This window comes from Archocentrus centrarchus, chromosome 7 (assembly GCF_007364275.1).
Source record: "Archocentrus centrarchus isolate MPI-CPG fArcCen1 chromosome 7, fArcCen1, whole genome shotgun sequence".
NCBI lineage: Eukaryota > Metazoa > Chordata > Actinopteri > Cichliformes > Cichlidae > Archocentrus > Archocentrus centrarchus.
The window spans coordinates 22,416,932-22,438,614 of record NC_044352.1 but is presented as its reverse complement, the minus strand read 5'-3'; the positions used below and the strand labels follow the sequence as shown (position 1 = coordinate 22,438,614).

The following is a 21,683-nucleotide window of genomic DNA, read 5'->3' as shown; positions in this document are numbered from 1 at the left end:
GAGTCACTGGAATTGCACAGATAATAAAAGGTAATTAAGGGGCACGAAGAGCATGCTCAGTGCCTTTACGGCGGTTACACTTTGAGAAGGTTCAGCTTCTTAAAATACCAATTAGAGTTTCAATTTCTGCCCCAATTGCCATGTGTTAAGAGGTTATAAAATAATCCTACATGGACTTTTAAATTTGACTTGTGCAGAAAATTGCTTTAGCCTTTCCGCCTTTTGTAATTAAAATGACCGAATTGGACAAAATGGCAAAGTGACTGAGGACTCCTGTTTTTAAGCAGCTTCTATTTCCTGCTGACAGCTGAAAAACTGTTAGGGTCTGCAAACTGCAATGGATGTCTCATGCACAGATATTTCTAAGAACAGTCAGCCCCACATCACACTTTTCATCCAGCTGTTGGAACGGCAAAAAATTCAGGGTGAGAAAAACGCAAGGTCAAGAAAACCAAATGGGGAGTTTACAGAGCATGGCAGGAGTTTCTGTGTAAAAGTGTGGATGCTGTTTTTAGCGTTAGTGGGTTAATAGTAACAAGTAAGCACAAGGCAGAAGAAAGAGCCCAAGATCACCTTCTTCAGTGAGGGTCACCTCAAAACTCTCTACAAGGAAGGGAGACAAGATAAACCCAGATCAGTTGAGAGAAGAGTTAGAAGCTCAGAGACAACACACAGAGGACAGGAAGATAACATACGCTAGCTACAGGCTTACAAAACCTCTAGCAGAAAAAAAGCTGAAAATATTCAGAGTGGGGGAAAAAAGAAGTACTGACACAACATCCAATTACAACCAATAAAAATCTCACTTTTGCATAGCAACTGTGGACAGTCTGTCCTGTGACATTCTCATCTTACTTCTCAAAATATCATTTGCATTAATTTTTAATATATTTTATATTACAAACTTTAAATATATTCAGAGTAGTTTTGGAAACGCAAAATGATGAGGTCCTTTATTGCTTAGCTGACATTCTGAATCTCTTTCACAGGCTCCAGTGGGTTGGGGCCTTTGTTTTTAACCATGGACAATTAGAAATGGATTTCACATTAGGCGGGGTAAGCTGGTATGGCTGATAGATGGAGCTGCTCTAAAGTCCCACATACAGTAAGCACTGTGGCTGCTGAGTTTACCACACCTCTAATGACCAGCTCACATCAGGATTTTAGGATTTCCTTAGCTTTCCATTCATCTCACAGGCCTCTCAGTTCAGATCAGGTCAGCAGTCACAAGGATAGTTAAATATTTATCCCTGCCTGGTACTACATAAATATAGTGAATAATGTTCTCAATACGTACATACTCACGAAAGGTTAATATCCTAATCCGTTTGCAGAAACAAAATATTTCCTCCTGACACCTTGTCTATTGTCAGGGGATGAAATGAGCAGATCTGGTGGGTGGGCCATTCCTGCTTTGTGTTTCTCACTTCTGTTACAGCACAGTCATCCATGAACACTGAGCTTGTTTTCAAAGGCTTTGGTTTCAACCATTTGGGCTCCAATTACTCTGCCAATCCTGCAGAAAAAAATCAGCCTTACAGACACTAACTTATAAAAGAAACTTCTCGTTCATGGTGAACCTTAAGCTCTTCCGACTGATCTGACTTAAGAACCTTGGATTGGGCTTCTGAATGGCCTGCAGGTCAGCTTAAAGTGAACCCTGCTTATTGGCACAGAAGGACCGACTGAAAGGAGGCTGGCATGACAGACTAGGTCACCCCTGCTGCCACGTGAAGCCAGACTGCTTACTCGGTCTCAAAAGAGCAAGTTCACAGGGACACACAGTCCATTCGCAAAGCCCTGCTCATCAAAAAGAGGGCCCCAGCTGAAAGAAGCAGGACCCCCAAACTCTGCATTCAAAACAAATTTTTTGTGAAGGGAGACAAACATCATGCAGAGAATGGGCATACTATTCTAATCCTGGGTCTCCATCTTAAAAGCTGCCAAGCCAATCAGCTCTGGAGAAATTTCACATAACTTTGTTAACAGGATCACATTTGGCATCTCCTGTGGCGTGCACGTGGATGATAAAGCCTCACAGAAGTAATCTGTGATTAAAATAGTCATATAAAGTCTGGTGAGAGCACCAAGTGTGAAGAGAGCTGCAGACCAGAGATCACACAACTCATGTGATGTGAAACAGTGGGAAACCATTTCCAGTGCTCTGGTGCTTTGAATCATGGCCAAAGTCAATCCTGATGTGATTAAAAACCCCAGAGCTAATGCTGCCTTGGTACATAAAGCACACTAATTGTGCCTCTACTCTGGGAGAGGGGGAAAAAAATGAAAAAGTTTTTTGATCTGAATATCAAAAGACTCAGTCTGGAGGATATGCTAGCCAGCTGTATGTCAGTATGACAGGGAAGGCTTTAAGTGTGCTAGCAGAAGTTATTCGAGAGTGAACAGAGAATTTAGGTTTGACAGTTACTGTCTTCTTTCTTCACTACTGAGTCAGTGATGCGATTTGTATTTGAATGCATAGTTAGTCTAAGATTATAACCTGTGTCACAGAAATTATTAGGAGCAATTCATAAAGAGACACCCTGCAGGGAGTGAGACCTCCATTCATTAACCATGACATAGTGGTGATTTTTTTTTTCTTCTTCAAACCTTAAGTGCCGAGTTTCTTTCCATTTCATTTATTAAGAGCAATCTTTAATCTTTTAGCAAACGTACAGATCGATGCCTTTGAAGAGTCTATGAAATCTAAATAATCCCTGCAGTTTTTCCCCAATCCATAGCATTTTATACTGTCACAAAGCTCAAAAGGTCCAGGCCAATTAGTAGATGTTTTCCTTCATTTGGTGTGAAAAGACCAGAGAATAATTCCTGTTAAGGAACGGGGAGCAGCAGCAGCACTAAACGTTCTCCCTCACCTGCATAGCGCAGAGGAGCATCCTTGTCCAGCGCGATCAGAGGGGGGTCCAGAAGAACTTTGTCATCATTTTCTGTTACGATCCCGTGGTACGTTGTCTCGATCCATGGTTTGTGCTTATTAACTGTAAGAAAGTGAAAGTGAAATGTAAGTGTATATAATTGAGCTGCCAACTTGTTTTTCCTGTCACCAGCACTGAATAGCAAACGTTTTCGTGTGCGTTTAATGATCTCACTGCTAGCTCGACTTATCCCCGCCAGTGAAGCTTAAATACATTTTTAATGAGATTTTGGATGCTTTTAATGTTATTTTTAGAAACATTAGAAGCAACACACAAGAAAAGAACACGCACAACAGCAACTAGCAGCCATGAGCCATGAAGGAACAAGCACATGCATTGTTTATAGAAAGAAGTAGCAGGTCTAACATTTGTGTGCCTCCAAGCATGTGTATCAATCCTCGTACACTTTTCTCTCAGTTGCTCACTGAGAAGAAAAAAAAAAAAAAAAAAATGACATTCAGCTCATGGCACTTGAGATTTTGTACATAAGATTCACCTGCAAGACTTTCCTTTACAGTTTCCACACCGTTTCCAGACTCAGGGATAATAAAACAGCACTTTTGCATCCATCAGTAATAAAAACTCTGTATTGCACATCATTCTCAGTCTTCAATTTACAATGTACAGTGTTATAAGCAGGATCCACAGTTCATTCAGATGAGTTAATTTGTTCAGACAGTAGTAGCACAGGGGTGATAAAGACTTTCAGGCCAGTTTTTGGAGCAGCAGTCGAGCCGTTTACATCACTGTGTGCTCATCGGCCCGGGAAGAAGCCCAGCTGCAGACAGGACTCGGTTGTAGCTGGCGGCTGCAGTAAAAAGCTGCAGTGAGTGACATATTTGGGACAGTGCAGAAAACGGCACTGATTTTTTTTTTGGGGGGGGGGGGGGGGGGGGGGGGGTCAGCTGTCTTTCAGCCGTCTTTCAGCCAATATGCAAACACTTCCAAACGCGAGGGAGGACGATATTCCTGTGCTACTGATCTGCAAAGGTGATGCTGAACCTGGCTGACAGTACGCCATGGCGGACAGATACAGTCAGAGAGGCAACACAACACATAAATATGTCCAAATCACTGATGTGCTGCATTTTTTTGGAATCATAGCTGCGGTTCAGGCATAATATCACAATAAGAATATATTATATAACAGCTCTATTTTTTTTTTTTTAACTGTGTGACGATGCAGAGAAGAGATCCAGAGCTTGTTGAAATCTGTTCAGACATGCTGCCTCTGCCCAGACCAACCACAGTTCTTATTCAGATGGTAAATTTGAATATAAACAAACCATGCGTTCAATCTAATCCATGCCAACAATGAACTGCTTCAATAGCCTAAACAATCAATGGCAGGGAATCATCGATCACAGCATAATTAGGTGGCTCAAATATAGGAAATCATTCCAGTTATATAATATCTCGGATTAATGGTCTGTTTTAATTATCAATAAGAAAATAAAAACTGCCAGTGTTAATATAGGCAATTCCTTTTGGGTTTACTTATACAAATGCTACATAAGTTGTTAACAAAGCACACATGAAGTGACCTCAGGCGGCTGGAAATAAATGCTGGATGTAAGTGGGCTTTGTCTATGAGATTCAATTTTCTGAGATGAGACAAAAAGCAATAAAAGCAGATACAGACTTTCACCAAACAAGTTAAACATCAATTACCTGCTTCATGAGGTTTTTCCACTTTTAAAATCACACTACTGCAGGGAAGAGCTGCGGTGCTGAACTGCTTAAATAATAGCCTCTAAAAGCCTGGCTTGCTATTATAAGGCCCATTTTGTTAGAAGTTTACTGAGATCATTAGACACAAGCTGGATTTTAAGAAAAATAGTGGGAGGGGGTGCATTATCACTGTTTTGTATATGTGTGAGTACACACACATTTTGGCATGTTTAACAGGATATAAAAACTATGGCATTACATCAAACTGTAATTATAGGCAGATACTCACTTTGCCAGGGACGCTACTAAATTTTATTGGCAGTTATTCAAATATGTCTATAGTTCTGCATGATAATTTTTATATGAGGCATATTCTCCTTTAATTATCTTGATTACGAGCTCAAAATTAAAAAAATTAATTTCTAGTTGCCTGACACCAATGACAAGTCATTAAAAAAAAAAAAAAAAAAAAAAAAAAAAAAAGGCAAAAGGTTACATGAATAGAAATCTTCAATTCTACCAGCTTCATTCTTCACTGACCCGCGCATGCTTCATCCCACGTTTACCCAATTAACTGCACACTTTGATGCTTCCTGCACACAACATTCATTCAAAAGACAACACTGTTTTAACAAAGAGCAGTACAATTAATTACTGCCTCTGTCCTTCAAAATGTTCAACTATCTGCTGAAGATGCAGTTCATGTGTGTGTGTGTGTGTGTGCATGCGCGCACACACACACACACACACACACACACACACACACACACACGAACTGCATCTTTGTGTATTTTAAAGTTATACACCCAATATTGATAACTAATTGTTCCAGAAACTTTATGTTGCACTAAGTCAACATCTCAGAGGTATCTAATAGGAAGATTCCTGATGTCCTCCAAGACAGTCTGGGCTACAATAACATTATGAGCTTCGAATAGTAACCACACATGTAAACAGGAAACCCATGCAAGCATAAGCACATGATGTAGATGTTTTCAGATGACATTTGGTGACAGTCTGCCAAATCCAATTTCAGCAAAGCAGATAAATTGCATTTGTGTCATCACATAATTTAGTGTAATTCTCAGTCATTGCACAATTGATGAAAATGAATTACAAGCTACTTGCACGGGATTTGTACGACACATGCATCACAAAGCGTTTAGTGGTATTACCCAAAAATTGGTTCGATATCCTTACAGTCAAGGAATTTGCCACACTTCACCAAGCAAACATTTTCAAACATGACTTACAACTATCATCTATATTATACTGGCCGCAACATTAAATAACATTATGATATAGTTGATTTAAAAAAAAAAAACTAAACATGTCTGAACCATAGGGAATGTCACACTCAATTCTCATTCTTTTGACAAGAAAATGATGGAAGAAATATGCAAGAAAGATTCCCATCCAACCTCAAAATATCTGTCACAACAGAACATGAGTTTAAACACCACTGTAATATTAACTCAAGCATTTTATTTTACACGTGACTTTACATCAGAGCTTCAAATGAAGGCGTTGAATCATCCTTCCTGAGCGTCTTGTGACCTGAAGTGAGGTGGATGTCTTTAGACAGATTGCCAGGGCAGACTAGTACTATAATAATCTGCTTTAGCTTCCTCAGACTCGCAGTTACTGTTAGCTAGGTCACATGCGGCCCTCACATTTGTCCACGAGTCCTTTATGGCCTTCAGCTCCAAGGTGGGTTAAACTTGGACAGGCACTAAACGGCAAAAGGTCGCAGTATCCTCGAAGTTTCTGCAGGTTCATGCAAAACATCTCAATCTTACCAGAGCAAACTAAAAGAGATGAACCAACCTGAACACCTCTCAGATAGTGCCATTCATTGCTGGTTTAGTTAAGAATTATTGGCCCTAATCTATAAATCACTATGTCCATTAGCTTAATAATAAGGGGTTGAAGCATACAATTTTTCTACTGGCAACTATCTGCATAACAGCCTGCATTTGCAGATATATTTACATGGGTGTCCATGTTATGCATGCAGAGAGTGACCAAAAAGGAAAAAAAAAGAAAAATCCCTACTCCCCACATTTTCGCTTTCAATTTCAATTTAAGTGAAAAACAATCATGTAAGTGCTTGTTGTGGAAAAGAATGGACAAATGTGCCTATGAATGAAATGGTACCCAACCAGGTCTAGTTCTCAAATATGATATAGAACTGATGTTAGTTGTCAGATCAGAGTAACCACTGAAGATGGCTTGTCATTTAGCCACAGTTTTGCTGATGCTCTGAGAAAGAAGCAAATCTGGGATACACAAATATGCATAATGTAGCCCAACCGCAACTCATAGTTCCAGTGAGCCGTCTGTATTGCACTGTGCAGGATTTTATTATCAAGGAGACAAACCCCTGAGACAGCAAAGTAAAATGTCAGGTTTAACTCCTCCCTTCCCTTCAAGCAAAAAGAAAGCCGAGGAAGAAAAAATAAAAAAAAACGAAAAATCCACTCAGCAAATCTCAGACAGACAGACAGACAGGTGAACACTGAATCTTGCCATGTGATATTACAGTGTTCTGCTGGGCAACCTTGGGATTCCTAAAGATGGCTGATCTGTTTCACCTGCCCTCGTCAAAACTCTTTGCTGCCAACATCTTGGTGCCAGACACCACAGGACACCTCCAGAAGTCCTGTGAGAATACCCTGACTGGTTGGAGCCGTTTTGGCACAGACCTACACAATCTGATGTTGCAGCTTTTAGGTGTATTTGTCTGATCGTCCAACCAAATTGTATTACGCAACAACACATGGAACTGAGTTTGGAGCGTGCATTTTGTACAGCACAAAACTGTTCAAGCAACAATTAATAGAGAGAAAACAGACAGCACAGCTTTGACACGCTACCACCACCACCACTGCTACTCTACTGCTCTCAGAATCACAGCCCAAATCAAACAGACACCTCCCAAAAAAAAAAATTTTAAAAATCTAAAACATTATTTTATTTAAAGCAGGAAATTTAAGACTCCATAAAATTGCCAACAAAGCCCCTTTGACAAGATTATTTCACCAAGCCTGCAGCGACGGGTGAGAACATTTGTTTTGTCCTTTAACATTTGACACAGAGCGACATGCTCAAATATGAATAAATTCAGATGCAAAACTGTCATTTGTTCCATTTATCTCTTATAGTTACATATTCTTCCAATAAAATTTTACTTATAAAATATACTGATTACAGAGGGAAGAGGATGCGTTGTAAGGGAAGGACTAGCTGCTTAAGGAAGGAGACTGCAGGATGATTTAGGCTGGAATGAGATTAGAAGAAAGGGCTTTGAAACAAAGCAATCTGTTAGGGGCCTGCTGCTGCAGCACAGAGGATTTTTAGCCTGGAAGACTGCCATTTTCTTAATTTCACTTAATTAGAAAATGAATTCATCTAATACAGTGCATAAGCACAACCAGCACAATTAAAACCTGAAGACTCAGGTCTTCACACAAATCAAAGCAGATAATTCAACAGAAAGCTGGCACTCTCCTGTGAACGATTAACGTTAAACTGATAAACTGAACTAATCCAGTGTTGTTTAAGTAAACAAATAAAATGAACCAGAATTTTCTCTTTTTTTACATGTTGTGGATTAAAGCAGCTATATTAGCAGTTATATTAACCACCAATTAATCTTAATTGTAATTTATAAAACAAATATGCCCAAAATGACCACGTTAAATGACAGGTAAGAGATGTTGATCATGCTGGCACTATCAATTTAGCTGTAAATAAAGCTGCAATGCCCAATTTTTAAAGTTTCCTATAATTTTAAGCAAAGTAAACAAAATTTTAGCATTTGCTGACTGGTGATTCTGTACAAGTAATATTTATGTCATGGTCACCCTACACTAACTGCCCCAAGACATTGACAAAATGCTTTCCGGGTGGCAAAACTAATGCCAGGTTTCCATTAGTACCTACTCAGCGCAGATCAACTCAACTTGGCACGACTCGCCACGGTCTTGTTTTGTTTCCATTGCGGTTGAGTACCACCTCAGTGTGGGTGGAGTCGATACAGCAACGTGGGCAGTAGTCTCTTGACGTAATTTGTATGCAACTCAAAACACAACAATGGATGTGATAGAGACAAGCTAACATAGCTAAGGCCAGTTTACTATCGTCATCATGCATAAGTCCCAGTACAATGTTTGAATGGATGAAGGTTATCATTGTTAAGTATTAATATGTATGCTGTGTGTGCATTTCAAATGGCTCTCTTGTTGCAAAACTACCGCTGCAAACTGTCGGTCTGGGCATTCAACCAGTGCTTTGCGTGCCTCCATTTTCTTGCTGTCAGGTTTTAAAAATGGCACAGTTGATTCTGGTGAATGAGTCGCTCTCGTGACTCAACTAGTGACGACACTCCCTGGCCAATCAGTGGCATGCTGTTCTTCCACGTCATATTTTCGGATTGCATCAGATCGCTTGGAGGCCCGGCTGAGTGGGTACTAAAAAAAAAAAAAAAAAGTACCTGGTACCTGTTACTAATGGAAATGCCTACAAACCGCACCAAGTCGAGTTGAGCCGCACTGAGTAAGTACTGGAAAAGCGGCATTACTTCTCAAAAGGACGTTGACTAAAATCTCACGCAATGAAATCTAAAGAGGTCACAGCAATGTAGAACAAAGTTGTTTCACATCAAATCCACATTTAACTGTCTGCAAAATACTGCTTTTTTTAAAAGCACACTTCAAAAGGTAAAAGTAGGCAGAGCACAATAATTCTGTGAGGATCTGCCTCCATTTTCACTGCAACAGACTGAAAAAGAAACCATTTTTATGATGCCTTGAGAAACAAACAATGGGGATGGCGCATCATTAACCACATTGAATGTGTCATTTCTTTCTTTGGTGCAGCCTTATCAGCTAAAAGATGAACAGAAAAGGTAAAGCATTTTTAAACCACTGCGCACACATCCATATACTCACAGGTAAAGAGCAAAACCAGTTACTCACCATCCTATTTCTAGCACAAGGAAGTCTTTGTCCTCAATATAAATATTACATGGAAAGCTGGGCCATAAATACACAGACATATTAAACCAATCTTGGCCTTTAGCTATGTAATATATTCTATTCAGGCAATCTTATCCCCTGCCAGTAACCATGAATACAAATAAGTTCACAAAACACAAAGATATTTTTTAACAGCATCTAATTAAAAAAAAATTCTGTCAAAAGATTTAACCTACTTTATATTGTATCCAGCACCAAAATAACAATTATATATTCACAGGAAAAATAAAATTGTACAAGAAGCCTCTGAGCTGGATGAATGTACCAGAATCTGGGAACAAACACATATCAAGCTATTAACAAATGTGCACAGATGGCAGGCTACTGGACGCACTTCCAGCCCGGCAACACAGTGCTACGCAATCCTGTTACACAGCAAATAAAGCCGGTGACATTTAATCCTATAATGGGATGCATCTATTTCATTCAGTTGCAAGGTCGTGCAATGAGCGAGACATCAAGACGTCAACGAAACCTGGAGAAAACAAACCCCTGCCCCGTTGTCGCATACACGGAGAGGCGCACATGAAGCTACTTTTGGCTCACAAAGGGTCACCACAGTAAGTAGCTTCAGCTGTTTGAGTTGGCAGATTTTTTATGCCGGATGCCCTTCCTGACACAACCCCAAAGGGATCTTTGTCTCATCCCGGGATCGAACCTAGGATCTTTCACTTGTTAGGTAATATGTAAACCACTACACTATAGAGCCACTACAGAGAAGTGAGCGTGACAGTTTTTTTTTTTTATTTATTTATTTTATATTATATATTAAACAGTGTATGAGACAAAGATCCCTAAGATGCTCAAATGACAGGCATAACTCCAGAGATCAGCATCATTTGGGAGAATTGAAACACAGTTGACTTTGACACAGATGGACATGGATCAAGTACTTGATTTGACTGTGCTTGCCAAGCTGTGCTGTGGCATGTTATCAGCTCTGTGTCTCTGCCACCTGCACTGAGGGCTCTTGTGAAGCAGAAGGAGCATTTGAGGTTGCTGCTGTAAAATAAATTAGTTATCAGCAACTTTTTCTTCCCTCTCACTAAAGCCTATTGAGTTTTCAATTTTCATATACTATTAAAAAAATAAATTAACCAAATGCAGCCTTTAAATCTGGATAAGTAACCAATGCAGTCAGGACTAATGTTGAAACCATAACAAAGCTTATGGTGAGATAAAGATAGCCAAGGCTTATCCATCACAAAGAGAATTTGCAATGTTCTCACAAAAAGAGCACTCCTCTGTGATATAAAACCTTTTCTGTCTAGAGTGATTACCACTGCAACCTTTCTGCTTCCCTTGCAACTAATTTACCCAAAAGGACAATAAACAGTTTTCTATAATTAAGGCTTAATAAGGTTCTAGTAGATTTCCTCTAAAATATGATTAAAACAACATTATAAAACTTTAAAAAAATTTCTGTAATGGAACATATAAGAGTGTGACCCCACCACACATTTCTTTTGTGACCCTCAAAGAATGGGGTAACATATTGTCCATTCACTTTGACACAAAGACAAAGTCCCCATTATGGTTGCCTTGCTCTTTTATTGAAGCCTAACCTATACAGTTTGGCCTATTAACCGTGATGAAATACTTCCTGCGAGAATGTTAGAGCCACAATAGGTCCTGGTAATCCTGAGATTCAAAAGGCAGCCTTTACACTCACTCTCCATCTATGCCAGCACTGTGAATCCTCCTCATGGAGGGGGGGAATAAAATGTTTCGACACCCCCAACACAGACACTGCGTGGCAGTGACTCTGAGCCCACAACATATTTCCCGAAGAGAACGGTAAGGATAAAATCTAACTGCCGAACAGAATGAAAACATGGCTCACTTGTCCTCTCCCTGGAAGAACCAGAGAAAAATGCCACAGCTGTCCAGATTGTAGCTGCATGATAGCAACAGATGATCAGTCTGTAATTATCAGATCAAGCCTCATAATGCCTGGGAACCTCTGCGGGCGTGTTGTGTAACGATGATGCTGCAGTCACATGTGCGGCCTGTGACATTCACTGGAGGTCTGCTTCATCGATTTAGCTCACATTTTATATTCGACGGCCGGCAGCCTGCAAGATGAAATCCTGTTTGATTACATGCAAAAGCAGAGCTATGCTACACTCTAGACACGGCCAGTCACACCAGAGCAACACTTACGCTTTGTGTAGTAACAATTCAAGTGTTCATTTGTGCCTGTCAAATCCATGTAAGCATATGGAATTTTTTTTCATATTACACTGTTCATTAAAAAAAACAAAGAAGAAAATCCCAACACTACCATACCAGTTTCAAAGACAGTGGTTACAGTTTGATCAAATGCACTGAATAATGAGCCTTGTGTCAATGACTTGATTACCCAGACTTACAAATAAAATGAAATTAGCAGCAAAACGGCCCATTCAAAGGAACATAAGAGCCTGCGTGGTCTATGAGCAGAGTGTGTGTGCATTGTATGAGACTAAATAAAGCCTTGTTGTTGCCAGGTTGATCACATTTGTCCCATTAGCTGCAGGAGTAGCTGCACTGAGGAAAAAAAAGACAAGGAAGTGTGTGCACTGAGGCGATAGCCAGACCTTAAGGGGTTTTCATAGAAAGTCTATAAACTTCTGAAATGCTTTAAACAAACATTATTTTAACAGAAGACTATGCTGAATGCCCCAGCTATATCCACTGCCTCAGCATGTGAGGGCATATGCATTTAAACTATGTAAAATTATTCAATAATTCTGTGCTAGCCAGAAGAAAGGTTTACCTCATAGACAGGTGTGTCTTCACTGCAATTTAGATGACAACTTCAGGTCTTATTTAAGTCAGACAGTTAAATCGAGCAAAGACAAACAGAAGCTGCGGCCAAATAGCTTAAGGTATGCTTGCAAATCTGAGCCAAGGAATGACTTCAATTTAGTACTAGAAATAATCAATGAGCAATCTGCTCGTGGTCTGAAAAAGCAGGCACACTTCTCTGTTTGCCTTGCCTTACAAGCTCCTGAGCTTGTTGATGCAAGCCACTTCCATCACAGACTGGACTGCTCACAGAAGCTCCAAGACCCTTAAATGAAGCCCAGACTTCAGGGCCCCCCCTCCTCGCTCCCTAAACACCCTACTCACACAAGACAGCCTCTCAGTTTCCCTGCCAGGCAACAACATTTGTTTGTCCTCTATGCAGTCACAACCGCCCAACAGAGCGAACACACCCTGGACGACGCAGCGTTCCTCTGAAGAGGGGGTGGGGAGCCACAGGGCCTCGAACGCAACTCAATCACCTCTCTGTGCGAGCTGCACAAAAGGGGCCAATGAGAGTGAAAACGCAAGAGTGGGACAGACGAAACCCTAACCAGACACTCGAGTGAAGCTGACCTGTGGCAGGTGATATGCTCTCTGGTTACCTGCTTCCCAAGGAAACCATATCTTAATGAGAACACACCTAAATGCGAATAGCTCTGCAGGTTAATATTTTCACCTGGCAGTAATGATAGGAGGTAACACAGCCAGATAAGTTATTAAACTGAGTTAAACCCTGTACACTCGGGTTCTTATTACACTTTTTTTGGCTTAACAGAAATAACACAATAGGCTATTCATCACTGGCTATTACTTTAAGGCATTCAAAGCATTTGGTTTCACTTGTAACATTTTTATGAGGAAAAGGGATAATTTTATTACATTCTTGGATTCTTGGATAGTTTATTACAGTATTATTTTCAAGTGCAGAATAATGTAAAAAAAAAAGAGAAAAAAAAAATAAGGTAAATGAAAAAAAAAAAAAAAAAAAGACTTAGGCAGATTCACACGGACAAATAAATAGAAAAACACTTTCACACTGTTATTTTTATATCTCACGCAAAAGTTAACAACCAAAGGCTGACGGGAATACAGACTCCTTTCTTGGTGGCCGCCAACTTCCCAGTCATTTGTCCAGCTTAATATTCACAACTGAATGACCCAGTCTTGACAGTTCACTGACTCCTTTCAGCTCCCGAAGGCACCAATGAGAGAAAAGTCATCACAGAACCAAATTGAGTCCAGTATTGTCGTGACCTAAGTGGCAAGCTACCAAATGGAAATGCTTCTACATCTTAGCACGCTCAGGGGATTAACTCATACGCACATTCTTGAGGGGCTTGAGTCGCGATTCCATGAACAGTGACCGCACTGTGACGTGATCAGTCGAGATCCTGACCTCGGGGTCTAGCCAATAAAAGCCTTTTGTTCCTCAGAGATCTCTGAATAAATACTGAAAAATGTTACAAGGTAACAAGTATGACTGGAGCTTCTCTATAGGGCAAGCAAACTGTTATTTAGGGTAAGGGGGGGGCAACATGCTTCTTGTGAGTCTCCACAGAAGAAGCATTCAGTTTTAAAATCCAGCTTTGACGTCATGTTCACTGATCTCAATGAACACAATTTTAATGAAATCTGGTGTAGGGCCATAACCCAGATAATTAGGTTTAATTATGACTTGCACCATTTCTCACCTGGTGGCCAATCGGAAAGCAACTTGCGACCCTTAAATTCTGTGCCAAGAAGAAAGTGATGTATTTTCACCACATTGTACCCATTTATATCCAAAGAAATTTTCCACTATTTCAGGCTTTTCGATAATAACCCTACAATCTTCCTCAGATATTTAGCCAAGCCCATCATTCATTTTGGTTAGCACCGTTTCAGGTTTGAGGTGGGTTCACTCCAAAGACATGCTTGTTTAAATGTTGGTTATAAATTGGCTTTAAGCATGAAAGATCACCTCCCTCTGTTTTAGCTCTGTGCTGACCCATCTGTCCAGGGTGTACCCCACCTCTTGCCCTCTAGCCATATTTGCATGCGTAAAATTTTTTTCAATTTGAATAAAATTCAGATTAAAACTTCACTGTTTACATAGACCCTATATAAGGATATCTGATCGCGATGTGCATTTTACATGCATCAAGTGTTTGAACAGAATAAATCATTTTGCCATTTTGATAAAATGTTTGTGTTGGATAGAGACCGGTTTTGTTTCACTCCCCAACCCATCTGCCATCAGCTGCTGTAAAATACAGTACAGTGATGTATGGCTGATGTAACAGACATGCACAGTAAGAACAATCTCACTCCAAACATAAAAAATAAATAAATAAATGTTTACACGCACACCGATCTGATTAACGATTGGTGTAACCCACCTGTCCCAATCTGAAGTAAATGTTGATCCGAAGGAGCATGATCATGTCAGAATCTTTCAACTGGCATGTTTACATGAAGCATTTTTATTCCAGTCAGGCTTTTAACACAGTTACTTGTGCCCATGTAAACATGGCTACTGTTAGCTGCAACCTTGGACTGGATAAGCAGGTAAGAAGATGGATGACAGTTTTTTTGTAACAGACTTCCAATGTGCGGTGGGCATGGTATTTAACAGTGACTGCATTTGCTCTTGAACACAATGTAAAAACAATCAGTTTTGATGGCATGTGCACACAACTGGAAATAGAGAATAAAGGACTGCATTAGCCTTCACTTTTCCTTCTTCTGTTAATCCTGGTTCATTTAAAGAAAAAGTGATTTTGTCTTTAAATGAACCAGGATTTGGTGAAAGGTTATGCCACTAATGTATCTTAGTGACCATGAGTTTGCTTACCGGAACAAAATTCAAAACCATAATACTTCTTTAAAGAATTGGGGTGTTCTATCAGACAATAAAATTTAAAAGGCCACATCTGTATTATTATGAAGTTTCAGGAAAGCTGTGTGTTTTGGTTTTTGAGTTCTTTTTAGCAACTTCCACGTTCAACAACTGATAATGTTAAAGCCATCAATCTTTCATGTAACTCACTGACAGCAACGCCTCAGATCTTCATCTTGGTTACATCAGCTGATTGCGCCCTGGCATGTTCAAAATGAGAGATCATCTGTTAAATCTAAGAAGTACTTCTCTCACTACATCATCACACTTTTGGATCTTCATCTACTGCTACATTAAATTAGAAGTGAGAGTCGCAGAGTAACTGGTGACACAAAAGTATCACTGTATTTTAAGGATATGATAATGCCATGATGAACGATTTTGAGACACTCAATACATTACTAGTACAACTGCCTACAACACGTCCTAATATGTGGGCAATTAAAGACAAAAAACAAGGCAAAAATCAAGAGTGATGCATTTAATCAGTGCACTGGGGTGTCAGCATGTGTGCATATCTGTTATCATCAGCATTCAGTTTCAAGAATGTGAGAAATTAGATGTGCGATTTGTTATTTTTCCCCCTTTAATTTTCTTCTTCACTGCAACCTCAGTTCACTTTACCAGTCATTTGACAACCACCACCAGGAGCACTCATAAAGATGACTCCAGTAAGTCAAACTGTCAGGGGAACCTGTTTGGAGCTGCTCAATGTTTTATTAAAAGATTGACATTTGCACCTGATAATTGCATCTTAAGAGCAAACAATATGATATTGCCTTATCGATATTTTGTCCCAACCCTATATTTATTTGCATCATTTCCGAGACAAAAACGAGTCTATGAGACTGACCCTGAATGGCAGCATGCCACAGTGCTACTCGAGCTGCATGGAAGAGGCAAACAATGCAGTCACTGTCAGCTGTGTGGATCCCACATAGTTTCTGCTTGCCATAACACAGCAAGATGACATATGTCACACAGATCACTGTTAGCTTGAAGGCTTGAAATGGGCTCCAATGAGACGGTATGCAGCACACAGAAAATGTAAGCATATATATTTCTTCAGGGTCAGCCAGGTCACGAATGGCAGCCATCCATCACTTGGTTTGTGGGATGCTCTAATCCACTGGAATGAGGGGCCTTTCATAAGCCTGCCAAGCAGTTTCAAGCAATACAGGATTTTTTGAAGTGAGGCTTTTGTTTAACCATGAAAGAGTGCCTAATATGTGATTAGACAACATATAAAATGATTAGAAAACTGAGCAATCTATTGATGTAATAACTAATTAATAGATGGCTAATTACAATGTTAATGAAAATGAAGTATTCTTCCATCTAAACATGTGGCAATATTTCCCTGTATATAATAAAACAATATTTTAATTAGGTTGCCATAAGTAACCTTAGACCTGTGCCACACAACTCACCAATAATTTTCTTTGTAATAAATAATTTAACTGTAACTATTGATCGGTAGTAGGCTTCTGCAGCTAATGCAGTACTGGGAAGCTTGGGGGTGGGTGGGGGGTGACTTCAAAGAAGTCCCAGCCATGTGAGAAAAGCGCATATGTTAACTCCGCACCCCACAAAGCAGGGCATCTGATTTGTTCAACTAGAATTGCTTCATTCAATGATGAATGAGCCAGGAAACTTCCCAAGAGCCAGCCTCTTTTGTCTGTGTGCTCACAGAAGAAACACATGCATCCCAGAAAACCTAATGTTTTGACTCTGGAACATGGGAGACACCCAACCGCTGCTGGAAATAAATTACACGGGTGAGACCTTGAAAACAAACGACGTGTCTGTTAAGTCCTTTACTTCAGTAGCATTTCCTTGCTGGCAATATAATGAATCATATGGTCATAAGTGGAGCAAAAAGGCAATTTTTTAAACACATGCTGAATATGTGTGCCAGCCATGTTATTGGTAATAAATGTGAATTGTGGGTCAGTGTTTGTGAAGTCACCTGAATGTGCTAAGCCTTCTATCTCAGTTTCCATAGTGCTAATATTTGCTACCGCCTCAAAAATTGGAGAACAAGAACCACCACCCGAGGACTATTTGGCTTCCTCCTGTGCTGTGAGATGGCAGGTAATTGAGAAAAAAGAAAAAGGGATAAACAATAAGCAATGAAAACAGAATGCTGGAAGGGCAGAGTGGCAAAACTGATGCACAAAAACAAGCGAGTAATCTTTGGTTAACAAAAGATAAACCAACACCAAGCTGCTTGGTTCACGGGTTTTCTTTGCTGATAAGAGCAGGAAAGGCAGCAGGTGCACTTTGCACACACACACACACACACACACACTTTGGTAGATCATTAAAAGAAAGCCACACCAACACTACCCAGGACTAGGTGCTACAGGCCTTTTTCTTTTGATGGATGGAATAAGAAATTAAGTTACTGCTGTACAAGCGGTGCATTCTCAGCCTCTTAACTTGGAAACGGGGAAAAATATGGCTGGAATAACATAATGCCCCCCCCCTAAAAAAAAGCACACACACACACACACAACCTTGCAGACTTTTATGGAAACTGGTTTCTATTTCACTGTCTTTATTTTGATCACAATAACTGTAAAAGACAAAAGCATACGCTGGCTTCTACAGTACTGCCTGGGCACGCCGACATGGCCGGTGACTAACACGCACCTGCCTTTACACACCCTGCAACAGGAAGCTCACATTGTGTTGGGGAGGGTCTGGTGATTGTTAACCGAGCTTCACGCTGAAACACGGTGCATGGATTCCGCAGCCACGGTGGTCAGACTGGAGCCGCTGTAAAGGAGGTAGGTGGACCGCCCTGCAGCAAATGCCCATCGGTGACGTTGCAAGAGAAGAGAGCAGATGCACTTTCAGGTCTTGCACAGTTTCTGCACAAAAGTAGGCCCAGACCCACTGAGTGCTTTTTTTTCCCCCTCCTCTTTTTTTTTTTTATACTTTAAGCCCGTGATCACAGCCCATAAATTTTTTAAATATACCGACGAAAGAGGGACAGGGTGAAGAGGATCTGCAATGCGCAGCCAACCAAGCCACTCCATCCTGGTGCGGCCACGTTTGCCAAAACCCAAGTATTAAACCCACTAATGGAAAAACAGCCCTGCGTGGTTTAACAGGACTGAACATAAAAAAAGAGGGGGGTAAAGAAACATATCACCACTAGCCCTAATCCAGATGTACTCAAACGTATTTAAAAACAAGATTAGTACAGGGAGTGCCAGACACGGGCGAGTAAAAGGACAATATTACAAACCATGGAGAGGGTGAGGCGGATTTTTAATCCTAATAAAATGAGTGTGTGTCTGTGTGTGTAAAGAAGTGACTAGAAAAGACGAGCACCCAAAAATAGAATCGATGCAGATGACAGAAGGGGGTCGTTCACAACCTGGATATTATCTGATAAGATCAGTACACTTTGGGTACTGAGGAGAAAATGTTAAACAGGCAATAAGTGTAGTTAGACTACGATATGCAATGTTCTTTTGCTTTAGGCTGAACTAGACAAAAGAAAGCGGGATGCACTCGTTCACCGGCGGGATACTTCGCCACATCCATCCACAGGGCTCCGGGGAGCTGACAATCCCGGAGCAGGTTACTGGACACGCATCCCCTCAGGACCGCACAGCCCCTGCCTGCTAGCCCTCTCCTCTTTTTAACCTTCAACGTCCTGGCGCGACTACACGGCTTCGAAAATAAAATAAATTAAATAAAAGACCCTGTCTGACTCTGACACTCACAAGACACAACGGGATCTAAATCCCAGCTTAGTTACCTTTAGCTGCCTCCACCGCACATAATAGTCCGAGGACCAGTCCGACTGCGGATGCAAACTGCTTGTTCCCTCGGAACCGCATCCCGACTTCGAGTTCAACCGCGGCGAAGTCAAAGACAGCCTTCTTCTTCTTCCCTCGTCAGTCAGGCCGAGCGTTTCTCTCACAAGAAAAATTAAATCCAGAAGATGAGTGTCGGTTACCACGGTAGCTCTAAGATGGCCGTCGTCACCACCGCCGCTCCGCTATCCCCTTCAATCACCGCTCCTCTCGCAGTTTTGCAGCTTGAGGCATTCAGGGACTGTCGGAAATCTGCCAGATCTGTCCGGATGTACCAAAATACACAGACCTGATTCTTACTCGTGGTTGTACGCCCAGTGACACAGTTTATGTATTAAGTAACCACTTAATCACAATTTAAACACTATGGAAGGTGTGTGTTGAGATTTACTCACCCAGTATATCATTTAATTAACCTTCCCATATGAGAGCAAGGCTGTTTTAACTATTAGGAAAACCCATGCTGGCCAAAAGTATCCAGGTTGGGTAAATCTAATGTTTAAAGTGAATCAGAGGTTAGGCTGTATGTAGGGAAAGTGAAATAGTGTTGCAGGGAAGGCGGTTGGCTTTATCAGTTCCCATAGCACAGGGGTATTGAACTCCAGGCCTCGAGAGCTGGTGTCCTGCAGGTTTTAGATGTGTCTCTGCTTCAACACACCTGAGTCAAATATAGAAGTCATTAGCAGGACTCTGGAGAACTTGACTGCATACTGAGGAGGTAATTCAGCCATTTGATTCAGGTGTGTTGGATCAGGGACATATCTAAAACCTGCAGGACACTGGCTCTTGAGGCCTGGAGTTGAATACCCCTGTCATAGCAGGTAAACCCAACCATTTATGAGAAGTCGATTACTGTTTTATTTCTCAAACTTTTTATGATATTTTACACACTTTTTCCTAGTTTGTTATACATAATTTGCAAAAGATTTCTAGACATTCTCCCTAGCAAGCAAATGCGTTGTACATTTTAAATGCATCCACATTTAAACATCAGTCACTATCCAGCTAAGGCCATTTAGTTCAATAACTGTAACTGACATACACTAGGAGCGATTAGATACTGCTGGGAGTCTGATGAAACCTGATGTGTTGCATTTAATCTACTTTTGTTTGTTGTTTTCCAGCTCTAACCATCAGATCTCCAAATATCCAAAATCAGAGCTCAGAATGAGGAACTGAAGGCAGCATGTGTCCAATGATGGCCAGTGACGTCAATACTGTTATTGTGGGAGCATGCAGCTAGTTTAGCACGGGCGACTAAACTCTGAGACTGAGGTTCAGGGTCAGATGCTTTCCGGTGCTGTGTGGAGGTCTGTGGGGATAGCAGGCTTTAAGTTTAAAGTGCATGGCTTAATTAAACAGAGCACCGAACAGGTGACACTCAGGGGCCAACAAGGGCTGCTGTGTCTTGACAACTTGACAAATTTCCAGTTTAATTGTAAATTTGTGTTTGACCCATGTTCACACAGGCTGTTATCAGTACCTGCAGGTCTCAGTCCCCTGAGTTATCTCAAATGGTGCATAGATCCTCAGGATAGAGAGCCCTGCTGGCAGCGTGGAGACTAGATGCATAGTGCATGATACCTTAAGGCCCTGGATGGATAATCCAGACATGCTAAAATTGATATTTCAGCAACATGGCTGTACCAGAATGTGACAAAATGTGTGAAACTGTTTATGTGCTATGTGAAGCTACAAAGCTGTTTTAATCCTTTCAGTCCAGACAGGCATGATGGGAATTGTAAATCAAAAGTACATCCATGCATTCGTTTCACCCGGAGTCTATTCCACAGAGGGACTTTCAGAAAAGTCACTCTCTGTGAAAGAGGCTCGTACGGCATATTGATCATTTATGAGTTAACCACAGTCTTCACCCTGCTAACCAACCACACAGCAGTGTGCATAGCAATGTGAGAATAGCAATTCCTTGAATTGCAAATGTGGGTGGGGACTGCTATCTAATCAACACCCTCAGATATAGATAGCACCCCTAAGGAGAAGAGGATGCGATGCAATCAGAGAATTACTCTGGAGCATCTGCATTGCTAAATTTGCATCATACTGAGAACTTTGCTGTGGCTGCAACTCATGCAAATTCAGACTCATGTAGCTTTAATTGCTTTTCTTGCAAATCGGAAAGAACGGCAAAAGGTCAGCAGCCTGTAATGGAAACTCTTGCTGTGAAACGAGGAATCTTGTTACATTGCCATAGATTCTGATTTCAAAAACTGCCCCAAAAAATCATATATAAATGTTGGAAGAATAAAGGCCCACCATTAGACATCAGCAAAGCCACACTGACTACAGTATTCACTGGGAAACTGAAGATAATGGGCATAGTTGTGTGAGGCCGCAATTAAGTGATGGGTCCATAAACAGGGAACACTCTATAGACATCAGGGCCGCCGCAGAGCTGAAGCACAATGCCTGTTTGTTTCCAGTTTGGCAACACATGAAGTGGACGAGAGAAAGTGGACACCCCACACCACCCAGCACCACACACACACACACACACACACACACGCCTTCTCCCACA

At 40.9% G+C, this 21,683-nt stretch overlaps 1 protein-coding gene across 1 annotated transcript in view; it reads right to left on the bottom strand.

Moving 5' to 3' along the window:
• clstn1 (calsyntenin 1) overlaps window positions 1–19,715 on the bottom strand; it is a 39,149-nt gene extending 19,434 nt beyond the window's left edge. Inside the window, 4 exon segments of the mRNA XM_030732985.1 lie at window positions 574–603; window positions 2,877–2,999; window positions 19,090–19,408; window positions 19,543–19,715. Coding sequence (XP_030588845.1) covers window positions 574–603; window positions 2,877–2,999; window positions 19,090–19,171 — 235 coding nt within the window. The 5' untranslated portion in view covers window positions 19,172–19,408; window positions 19,543–19,715.
• Between the last annotated feature and the right edge of the window lie 1,968 nt (window positions 19,716–21,683).